Here is a 21019-nt window from a genome sequence, read left to right as displayed (position 1 = left end):
TACAGCTGAGCCTGAGAACCGTTGTGGCTTCGGCAGCGTTTCTCAACCTCGGCACTATGGACATTCGGGGCTGGCAATTCTTTGCTGTGGGAGACTGTCCTGTGCGCTATGGAATGTTGATGAGGGTCCCTGACCTTTATCTGCTAGATGCCCGTAGCAACTTCCCCAGTTGTGACAATCGAAAATGTCTCTAGACTTGGTCCGGTGTCTTGGGGAGGCCCAAGATGGCCCCCGTTGAGAACCATTGCTCTAGAGCCATTGCTACTGTCCAGGCTGTGAGAGAAGTCTCCCAAAGAGAGACTATTGCAGCCTCCCAGACAGGAAAATATATCATGATACCAAGGGGGTCTGTCAGAAAACCCTCTAGTCACTGGAGGAAACCTAATCAGGGTGACTTTTTTATTTTGAAGAATTTTTATTTCTCAGTAAAGAGGTGGTGTCTCTCTTCCGGAGCATGGGAGAGGAAGGTAACTTTGAGAACAGGGAATTAAGGAATGGGTACCGATCTTTCTTGCTGATCTGACGCGCAACAGAAGGAAACTAAATCTTTTTTTAATTAGCATGAACAGCCTGGCGGGGTGAAATCTCGTCTCCTGCTGAGGAGTGGCTGCCATCAGGATAAGGTGGAGCAGATAAAGCAGGGGCTGGGCCTGAATGGACGTAAATGCCGCATGTTTCCTCAGCTCCGGGAAGGCCCGGCCCCCAAACTGATGATGGAGCGAACAGAAACGGACAAGAGTCTAGGTCCGTGGGTAAGAGCAGAGTTAGAGGAGGTTGCTCTGGAAAGGTTGGAGTTTGGGAATAAACTATTGGAGTGGTCGTCTTCGTTTGGGTCATGTGAGAGAAGAGCCCAGGAAGCACCACAGGGGGTGGGGCGGGAGGGGACGGAAGCTAAAAACAAGCGCATTATTGGACATCGCCCCGTGGACACTGGAGCTTCAGGCCTCTGGAGCTTGCAGGGGGCCAGGGCCAAGCACAAGCCCCGGAGGTGTGGGGTAAGAGGGCCGGCGTGTTGACCCACGAATTCCCGTTCGTGGCTGGTTGAGGGCTGTGTCAACGGCCATTCAGTCCCTGCACCTTTGCGGGCTTCTGATTTGGGCCTCGGCAGAGCTGCGGTCTGGCGCAGGCAACTGGATTCGGCTGGTCAGCAGGGGATGGTGCTTGCTGGTGAGAGATGGGCGGGCCTCTAGCAACTTCCGCTGTACTGGCCAGTTTCAACATTTGCTTAAAGGGGTTGACGGCTTTACTGGTTAACAATGTTCCATTTTTAATAAAGACTTCCTTATATTAAGGAACATCAGGAAGGCACACCAGCCTCTGTCACCACCTCACTGCTTGAGACCATGAAATACCACTGCCAGAAGCCTACCAGTCTTCTTGGCCCTGTCCTCAACTCCTCCTCCCCTCACCCCTTGCAGACAGATCACTAACAAGGGCTTTCGAGTCTTCTCCAAAACACTCAAGAATTTACCCACTTCTGTCTCTGCTGCCACCTCAGTAGTCGAGGGCAATGCTGTCCTTTGCCAGGACTGTTGCAGTGGCCTGCTGGGCTTCACACACTCGCTTTTCTTCCAGTTCCTTGAAACTACAAGCCTTTTTTTTTTTTTTTGAATGCCCCTCCTCTCCACTACACCCCAGCCCAGCGCTACCCTTCCAATGACTTGTTTCTTCTTATCTTTTAGGTCTGGCCATCACTTAATGATCTCCCCTTCGCATATGCTATACCCATCTCAGTCCCTGTTTGTTTTGTGTTGGCATGTTTCACAATTTGTAATTATTTTGTTTGTTTATTTCATCAGTCTCCCTCTTCAGCATGTAACCTCCGTAAGGGTGAGAACCATATCTATCTCCTGGACCACCACATCCCACATAGGGTTGCCAGATTAAGCAAATGAAAATACAGGCTTCTGTGTCCATACTTGTACTAAAAATTATTCAGGGTTTAACTGAAATTCAGATTTACCTGGGCATCTTGTGTTTTATTTGGCGACCCTAGTTCCTGGGCCCTGGCACATAGCTGACTCTCACTACATGTTGTTAAATAAAAACTTGATAGCAGCGTATCAAAACTGCTATTAGGGCAACAAAGCTGGGGGGGGGGGGGATGTTCTAAATCTACAGAACAGAGCAGTGAAAAACACACTTGCCATTCTTTTCCGTTCTGATTTTCCTGTCTTCTCTGTCCAAGAGAACCTAATCACCCCCCAAATCTTGGACAACCCAGTCTTCTGGGAGGGATGGCGGCCGCGGGAGGGGAGCTGTTAGGAACAGCATTTGTACACCGTGTGCTGCTTCAGTCTTGCTTGGCTCTGTGCTGTGCTGGGACCTTGATCTTCTTTGGCCCTGACCTCCCCAGACTGTGAGCTCACTAAGGCAGGGGACAGATGACTTCTTCCTTCTCAATCATTCACCCCCAGCGTCTCACTCTGTAGATGGCACTTACCAAGGACTCATTGAATGGTTGCCCAATGGACTGATAAATGAGTGAATATAGGGGGCTAACTAGTCTGGTTTGACCAGGCCTGAGGGTTTCCTGAGATATGGGGCTTTCGGTGGGGAAACCAGGGCAGTTGGTCCCCTCGGTGAGTGATGCTCACTCTCAGTGCCCGGGCTTCTTGTCCACAACCGTCTACATTGGGTGCTTCATGACCATCACGATCAGACAGCCTGCTGGCCTGGCTGCCCATCTGTTTTAGGATGACGCCGGATGTTTGTGCTTTCCTATGCCTGGGACCTTGGCCTTGGCTTCAGCCTCAGCTCATGGTCCTTCCTTGTGGCTTGGTCTTGTGGTCTGTGGTAGACACCCTGGATGTGCACTCCTGGAATAACGGCATTCAGGCTAAGCTCATGCGAAGGGCTCTTGATCTTGAGCTAATCTCATGGACCCCCAGTCCTGGCCACTGTAGGTATCCTCACCAAGACCAATTCCTACTTCCATGGAACACCAGCCAGTGTTTATTGAATAATTAAGCTGACACAGAACTTTTCAAATACATTTCTACAAATGTCTGAGTTACTTGCCTGTGAAAAAAAATGAGTTCTTGTGTTAGCCAACCTCCTCTCCCTATTGCTAGAAGGCATGATTCTAAACCAAGCCACACAAATCCGTTTTCAGTTATGGCAGCAATGCTCCAGTCTCAGTTAGGTCCTGCTGGTTTCCTGGAATTAGGGGTGAAGTGGCTCTTGAGAGGTTCCCAGCACTTATAGTAGTTCTCATCCAAACAATTAGAGGTCTTGAGCCCCCACTTGGTGACGGCCATACTTAGAGAAGACTCAAACATAAATGCCTGTAGGAAATGAGGAGGGAGACAAGAAAGAAGAAGTGAGGTGGATAATAAAATATATTTGATTAGATGTCACGAGGAAAGGTGTAGGTAGGCAGAATCTTTGAATATAAGTCATGTGTGCTAACACAGTGAGGACAGCAGGCTCACACCTCGGGTTCTGGCTCTGGCCCCACCACTTATAAGCAAATGAGATTCAGTGCAAGACTCTTAACTTCTCTGAGTTCCATGTTTCATTCTATAAAATGGAGTTGGGCACGTAAGCCTCACACTGTCCTTTAGCATTATGGAGCTAAATTTGCCAGATCCAAGGGGAGAAGGGGGAGAGTTCTCGGAATATTCATCTTCTTAGGGGAAGTCACTCACTGTGGCTATGTCCTTGTGGGGAGGCCATACTCCCTATTTTGTAGAGGAGGAAACTATGGCTGAAAGCTGGGAAATAGCTTGTCTTAGGTGATAGTAGCAACAAGTGGAAGAGTTGGGATTTGAGTTTTCTTTTTCAGAACTCTGATCAAGAGATGGGCTGGGAAAAGGAGAAGGAGGAAAAGAGAGAGTGAGGAGGAGGAGGAGGGAAGGAGGAAGCAGAAATGGCTGTAACGCTTTTAAAAACCCTATCCCAGAAGGCTCTGAGTGGTGGACGTCCTGCTCTGTTCAGGAGGTTTCTGTCTCCAACAGAAAGACTATGCAGGTGTTCTGTGCAGCTTAGACATTCCACCTTCAGCAATTGCTGGTTTTCCTACTCACTGTGGCTTTTAAAAACAAAATAAAAACAAAAACAGAATAAAACCTTATAATTCTTAAGTGTTCACATTTCTGGAAATTTTAAAAATATAGACGGACAAAAGGAAGTTAAAGTTCTCCTGTGTCACAACCCTGAGAACCCATGTTAATGTTTGGTATCTAATACACATTAGCTTCTTTATACCTAGAACAATGGAGGGGATTGTCCTTGCCTGACTTCCCATGTGTGATCACATGGAAGTGCTGTGCCTATCCTGCAGCACTATTCAGATATAAGGGTTATTATTATGGCTGTTGTTGTTGTCTCTTTGAGGACTGCTTAAGAGCCTTGCTGTCTGACTGGAGTGAAAAAAAAAAAAAACCATTCCAGCTGAGCTGCGAAGACAGTATTATACAAAGTTTGTTTATTCCAAACTGGAATAAGGATAAGGTGTATAGCTGGGCCTGGGTCCAAATTATATAATGAGAAATGGTGATGGAGACCCAAAGTTAGGTCTAGGTAAAATGTCAGAGCCTCCCCTGCCAGGTAGTCCGGGCTCTCTGGCTACCCAGGGCCTCTCCTGCCCTTAATCCCTTACATAGGAGAGCTCTTTCTGGCTCATGCTCCAGGCCCTAGGCATTTCCCAACATCTTGCTCCTCATATAAACAGCCCTGTCATTGCTTCTCTGAAGCAGAACACTCAGATAACACTGACTAGCCTAAGCCAAGTTGGGTACCAAAGGTTACTGAGTGAGAAGTCTGGGGTAGCCCACGCACCTCAAAGAGCCTTTGGAGGCAATAGCTTAATTGAGATCGTCAAACCACATCTTACAGAGATGTAAGGTTCCACAGAAATCCTGCAAAGCCCCTTGGAAAGACAAAGAGAGCCAAGGTCAAGCAGATGGGACCCTGCACCCTCCCCCTGCAGATCAGCTCCATCAACTCTGGTCCTGAAGTTGGGACTGAAAACAAACTACAGTGGATAGGGAGACAGATAATGCTCTCTGTTTGCAAGCTGGGCATGGAGTCAGGCAGGTCTGTGCTATTGATTTTAAAGTCAGGTAGCACTGAAGGCATTTGCTTAAAAATGTAAAGTAAATTTGCATATGATTTAGCATAAAATTACTCCTTGTGGTCCATAAACTCCACCTCCAAGAATGCAAAAATAAAATAAAAATCAAGTACCGCAGCCAACTGCAATCGTGTTCAGCCTCGATGTTTACAGCCTGATACAGGAAGAATACAAAACAGGTTTTCAATCCCATCAATTTCGTCCCATGCCAAAGGAGGGCAAAAGAAAATGAGAAAACAGCCGAGAACTGCTGCTCATAAGCCTTGACTCTAGTGAGGCAAAGGCTTCCTGATCCTTCCTGGCTTGAGAACTCCACTGAAGGTGACATCCTGCATCCCTGCGTACTGTGGCCCTAGAAGATTACCTCAAAAAGCAGATGATTCTGAGACACAGCATATGTACTCTGGGCTGCATACAGATAGTATTAACAATATTCCCTTGTATTTGAACAGTGCTGCACAGTCTATAAGGTTGAATATAGCCACCTGCTTGGGGGAATACCACACCCATTCTACAGATGGGGAAAACGAAGCACAGAGAAGTTAAGTGACTTGTTCAAGGTCATGCAGGAACTAAGAGCTAGGATATGATCTCAGGTCTGACTCAAGTCCAAAGCTCTTTCTACCCTACCACATCAGGAGTCCAGTATACACATGGGGGTGTGTGCATACACACATGGAAATAAATACACACACAGACACACACTCCCCTCTCCTGATTCCTTCTCTGTGACTTTGGAGAAATAAAAAAACAGCCACTCCTCTCAAGAAGGCTGGGAAGCCCGGAGGCTGCCAGAGCCTGGTATTCAATTTGCTTACCATGGTTCCCTCAGCAATCCTCTCGGGTGCCAGCTTGGCTTTGCTGGCCTTCTCAAAGCAGTCGGCATCAGGCCCGTGGGGGGTCATGGAGCTGTGCAGGCTGCCTCCCCCGGGCAGGAACCCACCTTGCTTTGCCTCATAATGACCTTTGATAAGTCCCATGAATTCACTCATGCAGTTCCCTGGGAAGGTTGAAATCGTATTATTTTTATTATCCAAGGCAAGACCTGTAAAGTACCAAGACCTCTCAAGCATTATTTCTGTGGAATGCCAAGAAGATAGGAGAATCTGGTAAATTTTCTTAGGATTACTAACAGATGCAGATAGATAGGGGAACCCCCCCCCCAAACATTCATCAGTGTGAAACTCTTGGTAGGCAAAACTCCACTTGATGGACATGTGGATTATCGGAGGTCTTGAGTTCCACTGCCTGAAAGAAATAATGTTGGATCTAAAGAAAATCATGGCCCAGACAAGAATGTTAATAATAATTAAAATGAAATTTATAATAAAGAGTAGATGTGCTCTATCATCTAGACTTATAAGCCCTATATTAAAATCATCTTTCCCAGATCTGATCTGCTCCTCCCACAAATAGCCCCACAGTAGTACATGGTATTACCATATTTCTGGTTCCCAATCCAGAAAGCTGAGATGGAGTGTGTATGTGTGTTAATGTGTTGATGGAAGAGTCATGTAATGGAAAGAACCCTGACTTGAAGTCTATTACCAAACGATAATCTGTGTGAAAGGATCTTAGTAGCTGTAAAAGCCGGTCCATAAATGCTACATAGCCTAACAAACATTATCTTCTGTATCTGAATCTATCATCTTATTTTCCACTCTCCAAAATGCCTCTTAGATTCATTCTTTTCTTTCTATTTCCATTGATATTCTCTTCATAGAATCCTAAAATTTTAAAATTGGAAAGGATCACTATTACTCAATACAGAAGAATTTCTATATCGTTCTTGACAGATTACTTCCTGGGGTCTGCCTGCATGCCTTCTGTGAATGGAAGCTCTCTACTCAACAAAGCAACCTACCATATTATTGAAAAGCTCTGGGTGTTAGAAAGTTCTCTCGTGTTAAGCGGAAATTTGCTTTAATCTAAGTTAAGTACATTGGTCTTAGTTGTGTTTTCTGGAGTCAGCAAAATTTGACAAAAAGCACCACATTCCCACTCTTTCAATCATATGTTTCTGTTGAAATAAAGCTCCTTATTAGAACAGCAACACACTTAAGGGCAAGAATTAAAGAAATACAATACCTGAGAAAATTGAAGTGCCTTTCCATTCATTCACCCATCTACCTATCTGTCCATCCCCCCCCATCCATCTGCCTATCCATCCATCCACACATGTAATTGGACACTGTGCTAAGTGCTGTGACAGAGATCAGTAAGAAAGAGCCCATCTAAAGTTACTGGCATAGTCCGTCCCGTGAGAGGGCTGAGAGTGCAGACCACGAACAGAGCAGAGAGCTATGGCATTGGCAACCCTTGCAAAGCTGGACATTTGGCGTGATAGATGCCCCGGGCCTCTTCCTGACATGTGAAGAATAACCAAGTGCCAAAATATTTCTGTCCTTGACTAGGCAGCCATATTCATCCTGCCTAGGAAACAAAATACTGCTGCAGGCCCCTGTAGGAAAGGTAAGGCCCAGATCACAGCTCTATTCATTTCTTCATGAAGCAGAAATAGAAGAAAAGAAGCAAGGGTAAGCATAAGGTGTGTATATTTTAAAAGCAGCTCTGCTCATGACTGAAATATACTGTCACCCTTCTCAATCTAGGATGTGTCCTCAGGGTCACCTTCATGGCTTAATTTTAAGAACAGAGCAATACAGAATTCAGCTTTGATCTGAATATGAATGTAGGTAGCAATGACTTTGGTGATGACATTTCTATATCATTTTCTGTATTTCAAAGGACGGGAAGGTAGCCCTTGCCTCTCTGATTAATGCTGAATCCAGTTGACTGGAGGCAATGTTTCTACAGAACTAATTCTCTACTTCTCCTATAAAGTCACATCAAAGTAGCAAAGGTTTTGATTATTGCTAAAGCAATAGTTTTAATATCTCTGGAAAAAAATAATTTTAACTTGGGGTTCGGTGGTTTTTCCAACTAACTCAGGCAGCCGTTCACTTCCGATATCTATCTACCCTGGGCCAAATGTACTTGAGAGTCTTTTAAAAAATTAAATTTAAAAAAGGGGCATTTTCACGAGGTCGTTTGTTTCAGGCGACTAAACTACAAACCGAAGTGGTTTGAGAGCTATATAGCACAAAACTTACCCGAGTTAGACAGCTCTACTAGCCTTCTCCCCGGGTGGGGAGCCGAGCCACAGGCCAGCGTCTCTCAATACGTGGCCTGTAGACTCCTCTGACTTGCTAACTCAACATGCAGATTCTGAGGTTCCACCTCAGAACCCACCAATTACGCTCTCTGAGAGTGGGCGCTAGGAAGGACTGTTTTTGTAGCAGGCATTCTAAGTGATTTTAACATTCCTAATGTTCCCTAAGTATGGTTCCTGGAGCAACAGCATCGGCGGCACACGGGAGTTCGTTTCAAAAGGCGAATTCTTAGGCCCCACCCTGGACCTACCGGAGCAGGAATTCTGAGGGTAGGGCCCAAGAATCTGTGTTTTAACAAGCCCTCCAGTGACACTGACACATACGAAAGTGTGAAAACCGCTACCGCTGGTACATAAAGCAGCCTCAACGCAAGAACTAGGGGAAATGGTGAATTATCAGGGACTAGCGTGTGAGGTGCAGGCGAGGGTAAAGCAATTCTCTCTGCGGCACTAACTTCCAGGAGAACACTCAGGGCCTGTGATGGGCTTGACACGCCTCAGAAAAGATGGTAGTCTGTTTTGATTCTATTTACAAAGTATCTGGTGTCTTTGTAGCGGTAACTGATTGTATCCTTTCTTCCACCATAATGGTGTCACCCGAAAAAGGTGGTGCTGGAATTTGACCATGAAGCGGCTTTCTTCCATCCTCAGAGCCCTACTTCTGTACCTTCTATAAATGCCTAAATTGCCTCTTCAGTGCACTGTTGTATCTTCTTGAGCTGGGGGACCTGGGAGCTGGTACATATAAAGGGGAACCTTATATAGACAGAAGGCTCTGAGGTCGACTAAGGAAAGGGATTTGTTTTTAAGAATGTTCCAGCTGAAATGCACCTCAGAGTCTTTCCAGTACTCTATGCACAAAAATGCACTCTTCAGGAAGTGGATTGTGCATTGACCTTTAGGCTGGATTTACCGCTGGCTGTTGGACTGTTACAGATGCCCGCTTCATTAAGCACAGCCGCGAAATACCTATTCATTCTTGGTGTTGCATTTACTAATTAAGTAAATGTGTATTAGATGCGTATTGTGTATCGGGCACTGTGCTAGGCACGTGTTAGTGGTCGGGAGTGTGTGCGTGCTCTGGCATCAGACTACCTTCAATTAAATCCTGATGCCACCACTGAACTAGTTGTGAGGCCTTGAGCAAGTTACTCAGTCTTTCCAAATTACTTAATCTTTCATGCCTCAGTTTAACCTTCTGAAAAAAAGGGGATAATGATACTACCTCCCTCTTATAACTGTTTTGTGGATTAAGTGAGTTAATACTTTTAAAGAACTTATAACAGAGCCATAGAAAATGGCCAATAATTGTTAGCTGCTAGTAATAATACTAATAAAATAAAAATAATAGATTTATTACGTTCTGTTCTAGGCAACAAATGTTCCATAGAAAGTGCTTTCAGAATGGGGTCCCTTCCCTAGTGCGGACTGCAGTCTGTTTTATCCCACTAAAATAACTGGAGAAGGCACATTTCACTGGCTCTTGAACCAGACTTAGGTAAAGAGCTTTCCAAAAACAACAAACTAACCAACAACATCCCACCATTCCCTCTCCCCCGAAAGAAGCATCTGAAATGTAAAGAAACGTCTTGCTTCACACTCTATCAGCCTTTCTGCCTCTCCTCAGGGCCAGAGGAGCTGGGCTGTAGGCATTACTTCCTTCTCAGAGCCAACACATCACTGGCATCTCCACAGAAGTCACGGTGTTTCAGTAATTACAAATCTGGGGAGTGGCACTAGGCCTCTGAGGCAGGATCCTGAAAGTCAGCATGGTATGGTGTCCAGAGACACCTCAGTGGTATTCCCAGTGGCTAATGTTCACCACTTTGTGGTCTCTTTGGTTTCCAATGTGGCTTGGTAAAATAGAGACTTACTGTGGTAATAAGGAGGCCTGAAGGTCTTGTCAGCAACCCCCCATCGAGGTGGGAAGATGACAAAATCAGCGACAGCCACACCGGGGCGAACAGACTTGGCGGTCAATACTGTGAAGATGGATGGGTCCTGTGAAAGACAAGGAGACGCTGAGCCCACGATGGAAGGGAGGTGACTGGACAATAGTACCCATGTCACCCACACTGGAAGGGGTTTCCAAGTTGATTCTAGGTTTGTTTTTTTTTTTTTTTTTTAAGTAGGCTCCATACCCTTTGTGGGGCCTATCGTGGAGCCCACTGTGGAGCCCAACCTGGGGCCCAAACTGGGGCTTGACTTCACAACCCTGAGATCAAAAATTGAGCTGAGATCAAGAGTCTGAGGCTTAAGCAACTGAGCCACCCAGGTACCCCGGCACTGTAATTTCTGATCAAGCCAAGCTTGTGGCTGAGGTGCAGAAATCACTCATCTGACTTTGCCCTCTTGCTGTGCTTGACGCAAAATGAATTAACACTAGCTAAGAGGATTTGGAGCTGCTTTCTCACCCTGCTGAGCCCCCATTTCATGCAAGTATTACCCCATGGGTCTGAGAACCAGTCGTGTCTACCTCCCAACGTCAGGTCAGGGTGACCAGAGCTGGGATGAGCTGCAGGGAGTTCTCCACAGGAGGGATGTTCAGAGTGAGGCAGAAATAGAAATAAAATAGTATCCAGCTTTTGGTATAGATGTAGGATATATTTCTCTTTGGGGGCATCACCGAGATTCCAGATGGTATCCTCATTGCTTTCCTTATCCTTGTTTGATTCTCAGGTCCAAAATACACCACTTACATCATTAGTTTGGGTGGTGGTAATATAGAGGGCACAGGCTGAGGGACAATACTGCGATTTCAAAAGAACTTTAGAATCCTTCAGTGGAAAGATTGAGATTCAATTTCATTGAAATCAAGGATCATATTTGCTTTCACATGCCATGTTAGGGTCTGGGATTCAAAGATGGTTGAGATCTATCCCTTGTCCCGTTAGCATTGTTAGTAGTGGTGGTGGGGGGGTGCTGGAGGAGTCATCAAACAGGTGTATGAACAACTGACCACAGCAAGGTGCCAAGGGCACTCCAGCTTTACAAACAGAAATCCCAGGGAGTAGAGAGTGCCTACCTACCTAAGGGGATCAGGGAAGGCTTCAAAGAGAGGGTGGTATTTGAGGAAGTTCTTGAAAAATGAGAGGAGAAAGAAAAAGGAGGGAGGGAGGAAGGCAAGAAGGAAGAAAGGAAAGAAAGGAAAAGGACTTTAAAGCACAGAAAACAGGAAGGACATCAAAATGCACAGAGGTTTTGTTAAAAGGCAAGAAAGCTAAAGCCCAGAATACACTGGCAGAAGGCAGAGGGGCTAAGAGTGGGCACTGGAAAAATGAGTCTAGGGCCAGATGGTAGACAGCATCAGATACCACGCTTCAGAGCTCAGACAACCCTAACCCACGGGGAGGCTGCAAAGATTCTCTAATGCAGCGGTAATGACTGGACCTGGATTTTGGAAGAACAACTGTAGCAGCAGTACAAAGATTGGACCTGTGCAAAGGCAAGCCAAAAACCCAACCCTATCGCTCCGAGACTTTACACTTCTTCATCTGTCTTGAGAAATGATCTGAAACTGTTAAAGAAAAGGTAGTGAGGCTCAAATAAAGCTCTATCTGTGTTTCTGAATCCTTTTTCATGCTGTTTTGGGCTTGATGCCTCATTTTCTTTTCCCTTTTGGTTTTGTTACGAGTTGTTGCTCTTCAGAAAGGTGGTTTTGTTCCCCTAGAGATAAGCTGAGTTGGCTCAGAGTAATCTTTCTGTCTCTGGTTCTCTGGCTTCTGCTCTAATTATCCTTCCAGCTTCTGGGTTAAGTCAATCTATTATAAACTAGGCTGCAAAATGACCTTTCCCCCAGGATCTCAGAACTAGTGCTTGATCACGAACGTGGGGCCTTGGGGGCTTGCCCTGTAGACCAGGGACCTATTTGTGGCCTTCTAATTGAGTGAAAAATATGACCAAGTTGATGCTTTAGAACTTCTTTGTTTTAAATTCAGGCACTGAACATTCTGAGAAACTAGAAGAGGGCTGTCTGCTCCATCACTGCTAGAAACAGCCAGGAGTGAAGGCACCGGAGGAGGCAGCTGGACCGAGCAGACTCAGCATTTGTGAGCAGGACAGAGAACTTTCCAAACCCAGAGTTGTTTCCTTCTCATGACTTTATCACTATCATTAGCAGTTGGTTTCCTTTGGGGATGCATTTGCCAAGGAGAAACTAAGTTTTTGGTCATCTGTGGGAGTTACTGTGATACTCAGTGTGAGAACTAAGCTGAGTTCAAGGGTGAGTGTTGCGTGTCAGGCTTGGCTCCCCCAATAGCTTGTTATTTAGTCCTTCCCCGAAGCCTGGCTGCAGGTGATTCAAATTCCTGTCAGTGCAATGATGAATGACTATATCTTGGGCTTCCAAGGGTGACACTGGAAATGTTAAATCTGTGACTATCGGGGACCCCTCCCATCTAAGGGCTTCCCTAGCCCCAGGGCCCCTCCATGGTCCAGACTTACTGCATGGTCAAAGGCCACCGAGTTAATGACCATGAAGTTCTCCAAGTTGTACTTGTAGGGGGTGTAGTTCCCATGCCAGGCCACCACATTGAACGGGGAGACATCCTGATCAAAAAAAAAAAAAAAAAAAGGCAGGAAAAGGTAATCTTAGAACTTAATGCTTTTATAGCTGTGTTTCCACAATTTGTACTTGGCATCACGGTCTCTCTTTTTGATTTGATTTTGTTCTCATAATTTAGTAATGGCGTCCTTTGGGAGACGTATAACCCTGAATCATTTTGTGGTTGCTTCACGTGCCTTCAAACTGTCCCTTGTTAAGCCACTAACCCTATTTTTCCAGTTCATACGCTGCAGCTGCCTCCGATCACATGTGCAGCAGAAGCCAGCACACTCTCCAAGTGTGCCTTTTCAACAATTTTCAACACACTGGTGAGATCTGTGGATGTCAGCAGTTCTCAGACAGTCTGGGCCACCGTCTGGGGTTCCTCGTGCAGAGGGCAGGCACTCGCTGAGACTGAGCTCCAGGTAACTGCTGCCTCGAGGAGCTTCTGGTACACACAGTGCCTGGGCTGCTGAGTGCAAGAAGGTGAGATGGTATCTAAGAGTTCCAGCCCCAAGGACCTGAGTTTCCAGAGCAATCCCGAGGTGATGTTCCTTGGGACTGCTCTGGAGAAGGAGAGGATCAGTGTTCTGTTACAGGGCGGTACTCCCCACTGCAGCTATGCATCTGTTCTGGAAACAGCATCTAACTCAGAATATTCTAAAGACTTTACTGAAGGGACTACTCACAGAGGTGTGATTAGGGTTAAGTGAACTGACTAGAGATGCTGAGGTTTCTGAACCTAGCAGCAGTGCAAAGACATTGCAATTCCTAGGCCTGTGGGATATGGGAAGAAAATGTTATAGGATTCCAGCAAGAGCTAGAACCACGAGGAAGGGGCTGTTCAGTGGTGTGCCGGAAAATATTTAACAACTAGCAACTGGCTCTCTGGGGGAAAAATGCTCTGTTTTATAACATTTGCTAATTTGGGGGGTATAAATATTCCATCTTGATCACTTTTGAGCTATTAATGTAATGTTGCTGAACACAAAGCTGGGAAGAATGTGTCCAGCAGCTCTTGCATGCCGGTATGAACTGGCTCCAACACGCCACTGGGGCTAGCCAACAGAAACAGATCACAGAGGGATGCAGTCCCAAATGGGGAAGAAACAGGAGAAGAAAATCCCCAACTTGTCTTTCCTCCTGCCCTCCAACTTCCTGTGAGTACCTCCCACTGGTTGAACCCCACCAAAAACCAGCTGGCTAGGGAGCCCATACAGGTCAAGCCCCCAGAACACAGATCATGGCAGAGAAGAGATAATGGATCAGTATGGGAGCTCACACAGAGAATAACCGGCACGGGGTCTGCTTAGAAAGTGGAAACCCATGGAGCTGCTGGCTACCTCTAGAATGGTGGTTCTCTGTCAACTGCATGTCAAAAATCATATGGGGAACATGCTTAACATGAATGTAGGTTTCCACACCCCATGCCCAGAAGTTATAATTTTTGCTAGGCTGGAGTAACATTTTAAACAAGCTTCCCTTAGGATTTCTGATGCAAATAATCTCTAAACCACATTTTGAGAAATCCTGACCCAGACAATATGAAGGTGACAATGTGTCAATGAGGCTGGCAATTAACTCTCAGGGGTTAATTTTAAGTGCCAAATTAGTTGGCCTCTGCTGGTTAGCATACCATCTATCTTGGATGCTGTTCAAGGAAAATAATATGCCTTGAAAAATAGAGGCTATATGTCAAATGGGCCAAAATAATGGTAATAAATAACAGGAAACAGAAGAAATCTTTGGATTATTTTGGTTATATAATTATTTTCTGCTAACATATGTTCAGCACATTGAGTAATATAATAAATGCTAATATAGATTACATATTATGTTATTTATTATTATTATTATTTTATTATTATTATTATCAATGCCTCTGCTTATCTCCCAAGTTTACAAGGCTGATAGTATAAACTATGTCAAGCTAATTAACCGAGTTCTACTTCTTTTGTATCAGTCATAGTTTGTATTTGAAATATGGTGGCCATTGGTAATATAAGTCTTGGATGATCTGCTTGTTTACCATTTCCCTTTTCACAACACATTACCCTGCCTGTATAGCATATTTTACACACCATTTATAGAGACCTACATATTGCCAGGATTCTTTTTGCTTGGTGAGTGGAAAGAACATGACCTTTGGAGTCAAACAGATATAGGTTCTAATGCTAGTCCTGCCATTTACTATGACATTTGGTAAATTATTTGTCACTACTTGTTTGTGACTACAAATGAGGCAAATAGTACCTTATTTATAACATCTTAGTGGTATGATAAAGATGAAAGGATATAATATATGCAAAGTATTTAACACTGGCCTTAGCAATCAGTAGGTGCTTAATAACTATTTATTCCCTTCTTGTCCGCCGACCCTCTTACTTTACCTGTTTGGCAGCAAATAGCTTGCCCTGGTACTTATTAATCACAGTGTAGCCACCTGGCACTTGGCGATCTTCATACCAGGCAACAGGTATCAAAAAATCGCGAGGATTGGCCAAGCCATTGGCTCCTAGAACACAGCAACCCAAAAGTCTTTTAGACACTTCTGAAATCACATAGGAAAGATGCCCACAGTTGCACAAAGAGAAAGGGCCATGTCAAGAGCCATTCCACAATTTGCTTTCATTGTCCAAAGGCTCATTGGAATCCCTGTCTGGTACCCTTTTAGAAGGATCCAAGGAATTTGATTAGGAAAAGGAATGAAGAAAATCATCATCATCATCACCAGCATCACCTCCTAAAGTTGTAGAGTAAATACGGTTTATCGACCACGTTACACACATTATTGCATCACTGCAGGTGAGGCGAGAGGATGAGACTAGAAAAGAGGCGAAGGGTAGGTTCGGTAGAATACTAGAACTTCCCCCCGAGAAAACCGTGATGATTCTAGAACTCATCTACAGTCCTTGATCTCAGAAAGGAAGGGTTACCTACTATTGCCCCAGGCATGCCTCCGCTCCTCAGACAGAAGTCAGAATCCATCCAAGTCTGCAAAACTGCTCTCCAGCCTGACAAATCTGTCTGCCACTCAGGAAAAAAGTACTCAGGACTTGCCTGCTTACCTTTGCTTAGGAGTGAGTGTTCCCTCCAGAGAAAGAAAATAAATCAAAAGACCAAAAATAAAAAGTATAAGAGCAAAAACATAATTTAACTCTGAGAGGAGAGACCTGGGGAGTGTTTTATCATTTCCAGCTCCTGGGGTTAAAAAATATAAGCCCCCAGCTGGTTAGTAAATTATATATATTTTCCAGAGGGTATGTTCCCCGGAACCTGGAGGCTATGCTGACTGTAGAGCAGCAGGAAGCCAGACTGAAGTGGGAAGAGCGGGTGGTGAGCCGGATGACAGACGGCCCGCCATGGCTCCAGCCGCCTCTCTGCTGCCTCCCACCTTCCTCTGACTATTTGGATCTCCCCAGGGGAGTGACCAGAAGGCACATGCTGGCCTGTCCTGTTTTGCTTTAAAAAAAGCTGTTGACAAGGAAAGGAAGAACTGGGAGGTGTGGCCACCACCTTTAGCAAACATGTCAAAGATGAAACCAAGGGCCAATTTTCCCAGCCCCTCTTTTCACTCCGAGAGATGTTTTGAGAACAACTCCTCCTTCACTTCTCTCCTGCATCTCCTGCCTCCAGTTTGCCAGAAGAATCGGGGGTGGGGGGACCTTGATTCACTTTTGAAAGTTTTCATCTTGCCTCATGGAGGAGGTTTCTAGCTCCTTCATGGCCCTGAGTTAACTGCGTAGCTTTTGCGGAATGTGCTAAGTCAGAATGTGAGGTTTGTAGACTATGCATCTTTCAGCCCACGTCCCTTCTCCATAGGAGTACAGTCCTTGCCGTTTTTATGGCTTTCCCCCACTTTACTGTCTACACACAACTTATTGACTTAAGAAGATGGCCTCCCTCCTAGTCACAAAGCTTATTCCCACATGTATGGTTTTGCTTAAGCTGTTCCCTTTCCTTTCTATTTGTCCTCAGCTTTTCATCAAGAATTAGTCAAATCTCATCTCTTCTGTAAAGCTGTTCCTGGTGACTTGGTCCCCAGTAACCCAAACTTCTACATCCTTTTGGGTGTACACTGTATAACCAGAAATCTATTACATACTGTCTGCTCTCCAATGGTCTATATACTACTCTAGAGAGAGATTTGTAATGGGTTGGCTTCGGTTGTGTACTTTTTTTTTTTTTTAAAGATTTTTTTAAATTTATTTATTTGACAGAGATAGAGACAGCCAGCGAGAGAGAGAACACAAGCAGGGGGAGTGGGAGAGGAAGAAGCAGGCTCATAGCAGAGGAGCCTGATGTGGGGCTCGATCCCATAACGCCGGGATCACGCCCTGAGCCGAAGGCAGACGCTTAACCGCTGTGCCACCCAGGCGCCCCTATGTATGTATTTTACGGGAAGAGGCTTGTGCTATCCTTTGATGAGATTCCCGTTATTACCCTCAGCACAACAGAGCCAAGACTAGCTGATGGATTGATATACTGATGAGCTAATTAATGATTTCATTCATCTGTTGGGTCAGACATTGCACAGAACCCCTGAACTTAGAGGTCTGAAAAAAAAAATATCTGGGGTTGTTTAGAGAGTTCTAATATGCTTCTGAAATTCCCAACTACACTTGATCTAGAGAAGTTGTCTAGAGAAGAAAGTTGAAATTTGAGTGAGATCAAGAGGGGAGAAGGATAATGAGAGGAGAAGGATGTTTAACTCTCATGTGATTATTTGTCCCATATCTCAAGGGAACTTAAAAGCTTGTAGTGAAGGTTTACCAATTGGTCCCAGGTCAGGCAACTCAAAGTGGACACCGTAGACCTCCAGGATGTAGCCCCTGGTCTCCTCGAACACATCAATGCTGAACCGCATTCCTCTCTGGAACAGGAAGCAGACAGCGGTGTGCACTTCCAAATCATACCTGTACCTATAAAGAAGCTGCCCCAGAGCCACAGCTAGCTCCAGATGCAAAAATAAAGCTCTAGTCTGCTGAGCTATGAGAGGCGACCTGCTCAAAGATGAGTTAACAAAAAATTTAACTCCTAATCACATCTGTGACCCAAACCAATTCTACTCTAATCTCTCATTGGGTTCAGAGATACCAGTGCCAAATTTTTAAGAAATTAATCTTCACCGCACCCCCACCCCCACCCCATACACACCAATCCATGGGAACAGAGCCTTATCCAAACTGTGTATGAGTATTTAGGAAAGCAAATTGACAATGCTCCTTGCTTTGTGATTGTGTCCTGTTTTAAAACAAATCAGGCACCCAAGCCTGCTTCCCCTTCTGCACAGGGAGCCTCCTGCATGACTGAAACTCCCTCCCCTTGCTCAGACACGAACCATCAAGAAATTTTAGAGTTGGAAATGACAGCAGCGGCAACATCTGATTGCTCCAAAATTAGGGAGAGGCAGGGGAGAAGGGGACACATCACCAACCTGAATGACGCAGATCTCATTGGGCTGCACAAGCATCTTGCCAAACTCAGTGTAAATGTGAAGTTTCCCTTTCTGGGGAACTAGCAAAAAAGACAGGGCAGCAGTGAACAACTCTTTTCACACGAGGACCACTTCATGAAGAGTAAAAGGCTCAAGGGCCGCATTGGATTTTTCATGCCAAAAGAAAAGAGCTTTATTTAGTCTCATGGGGGGAGATGTATATTCTGACAACTTAGGTTAGCAATTTTACTACTTGGGAGAAAGTGAATGAAAAAAATCGACTCTGTTTATTTTTGCTTGTGAGGTAAGGAGCTCGTATGTGCCCAGTTCTGTGAATTGACCAAAAAGGGCAGCAGAAATCGGATGGAAAACCGCTCATTTCTGACAGTTCCAGTAAGTCTGGCATTTCCATATCTAATGTCTACACCAAAATGGTGACTACAAAATATCAATACTGAACCATCAAATAGAATGGGTAGACCAGAGAAATCTCTAAGAGACATTCTGTTTTAGACGGCATCACGAAAATTTCTATCTAAACAGCAGATATCAATGACAGATGGTCTTTTCTTGGGTGGGTTTGAAGACAAATAGAGTTATCTTAATAAGTTAATCACATGTTGGTATTACTCTTTATTTCTTTTCAGCTTTCCAATTCTCCCATATTAAAAAGGCCCAGCAGAGATAGGCAAAGATAGAGAGACCAGGAAATAGACCAGGGGCTTTGAGGTACACCAGGAATCTTTTCCAGATCACCAATGGCCTCTAGACCTCGGTCTGTAGATTGTATTACATAAGACAGATTGAAGGATAAAGGAAAATAATATGTATAAAATTGAAAAGCAGCTTGTGACTAGGGATCAATTCACAGTGAAATATTCAGAACTTACCAATCAAGAAGTCCCCATCTGAATTGTAAAAACATCTGAAACATAAAGAATAATTCCTGTGATTTTCAGTTTTAACACTGTCCAGACAAATTAATTCACTCCGCATATTACTATTTACCACTCACCATGTGCCAGGTTCAGTGCTGGATATAAACTGGTGAGCAAAATGACCCAGTCTCTGCCCTCATGCAGCTTAGAGTCAGATAGCAATCAAATAATTACAAGAACAGTATTGTGGTAAACTGTAATGGCACTATGAAAGTCAAGTTCAGGGGAATGAAGGAATAATGAACCTGATCTAATGTGAGGAGTCAGCAAAGGCTTCCCTGAAGAAGGGACATTTGACCTAAGATATGAAGGAATTGTCTAGGCAGGAGTTTGGGGACTGGGGAGAACATTTCAGGCAGAAAGAACAGCACATGCAAATACTCTGAGGCAGGTTGAAAGAATGCTAGTGCAGCTCAGGTGAAAAGAGGGGAGGTGGTATGATATGAGGTTGGACCCAAAGAGACACCTTCAGTGCCTTGTCATGGCTCAGAGAAATTAAATGACTTGCCCAAGATTACTCAGCCAGGAGGAGTGGAACGGGGCTTCGGATGTAAGGATCTGGTTCCAGAGGTAGTGTGTAAAACCGCTATGAGATTCTGCTTCTCCAAGAAGAGGCAGAATGCCACTTGTATATTTTTTCTAGTTAAAAAAAATCCAATATGTAAGCTCCTCTACTGAGGAATGTTAAGTTTACACAGTTAATAGCTGAAGCCAAAGTCTATCAGCTTGACCCATCACCAACTGGTGGCCCTTAATGGCTGCTCATGCAGTATGACTTTGGACTCAAGAACAGCCGTGGGGAAGTTTGAGAAATTAGAGATATTCTGACTCAAACCTGGTTAAAGTCAAAATGCCTCTTGGACTACTCTAGCTTCCTAATGCCCATTGTCTCTTTTCTATTTGCATTGTTATGTGAAATTCTTATGTATGTTACAGCAATCAGTCAAGATTGAAATGCTCACTTATTAATAAATGTATATCAACATTGCTCTGGGGGAAAAAAAACACAATAACATAAAACAACAACCTGGCTTTCACTCTCTGGCCAACAGCTCTTGGGGAATAGGGATGTTCTGCCCAAGCACTGAGCCACTTACCTGTTCCCCATGGAGGTGTTACAGAGGAAAATATGGATGGCAAGTCCATTGTTAGACTTTATGTCTCCAGCTCCACACAAGGTATGCAGGCCCTGGGAGAAACCACAGGAGAAGGAAGGGTGTATGCGAGGCTTGTCCAAGAGGCCAGCCCCCCTCCTGGTCCCTGAGAGCCAGGAGGCAAGGTTCTACTAGGGTCTGCTCCGTGGGATAAGTGGGACATTCGGGGTCCAGCCTGCCTCTGGGGAGCTCAAGATTTATGGGTTTTATGCTTGGTGGGTGGTAGCTCACCCTAGCTGCCAGCCATAGAGCTATATTTGGGTTGTCTCAATGGCTAAGATGATCTCACTTGACATTTTATCAGTTTGGTGCTTAAGATCAGCCTGGAGGAGAGCTTCTTTCTGCTTCTTTCTTAGGTAAAACCAAGTATCTGGGAGGCCTAGGGAGGAAGGTTGCCACATTAGGCCCCTCAAATACACTCCACCAGGTAGGCAGCCCTGTGCTTATACGTAGGATCAGCCCCAATTTTTCCACAACAGGGAAATGGAATCATTCTGACCAGCTGTAATCCTCTCTGCTGATAATCCACAGTCCAAGAAACCTAACACATGGGTCTTCTCAAAACCCTCAGCCCCAAATCTGCAGATGGAAAGGAGGGAGCTCCACTCCTTCAGATATCCATAATTCACCCAGAGTGGGGGATTTCTTTTAGTATTTTAATTCAGTTTGCCAGTTTGGGATCTATTTAGATGAGTCTA

At 44.9% G+C, this 21019-nt stretch overlaps 1 protein-coding gene across 3 annotated transcripts in view; it reads right to left on the bottom strand.

Annotated features, from left to right (window-relative positions):
* Positions 1 to 315: 315 nt before the first annotated feature.
* The window catches only part of HGD (homogentisate 1,2-dioxygenase), a 45019-nt gene continuing 24315 nt past the window's right edge, over positions 316 to 21019 (bottom strand). The window contains exons 6-15 of one of the 3 annotated variants that reach the window (XM_087861602.1): positions 20265 to 20356; positions 19120 to 19154; positions 18230 to 18309; positions 17566 to 17665; positions 15183 to 15307; positions 12693 to 12797; positions 10124 to 10250; positions 5896 to 6077; positions 4783 to 4873; positions 3201 to 3287 (exon numbers count right to left, since the gene is read on the bottom strand). In XM_087861602.1, the coding sequence (XP_087717728.1) occupies positions 4784 to 4873; positions 5896 to 6077; positions 10124 to 10250; positions 12693 to 12797; positions 15183 to 15307; positions 17566 to 17665; positions 18230 to 18309; positions 19120 to 19154; positions 20265 to 20356 (936 nt within the window). In that variant the 3' untranslated portion in view covers positions 3201 to 3287; position 4783. Of the gene's footprint in view, positions 3288 to 4782; positions 4874 to 5895; positions 6078 to 10123; positions 10251 to 12692; positions 12798 to 15182; positions 15308 to 17565; positions 17666 to 18229; positions 18310 to 19119; positions 19155 to 20264; positions 20357 to 21019 lie in introns of all 3 variants that reach the window. The other 2 variants (XM_087861603.1, XM_045785084.2) reach the window with 2 other exon arrangements.

This window comes from Ursus americanus, chromosome 4 (genome assembly GCF_024610735.1).
Source record: "Ursus americanus isolate L20-20 chromosome 4, mUrsAme1.1.p, whole genome shotgun sequence".
NCBI classification, from domain to species: Eukaryota; Metazoa; Chordata; class Mammalia; order Carnivora; family Ursidae; genus Ursus; species Ursus americanus.
The sequence above is the reverse complement of the archived record's forward strand: the minus strand, read 5'-3'. Positions and strand labels throughout refer to the sequence as shown.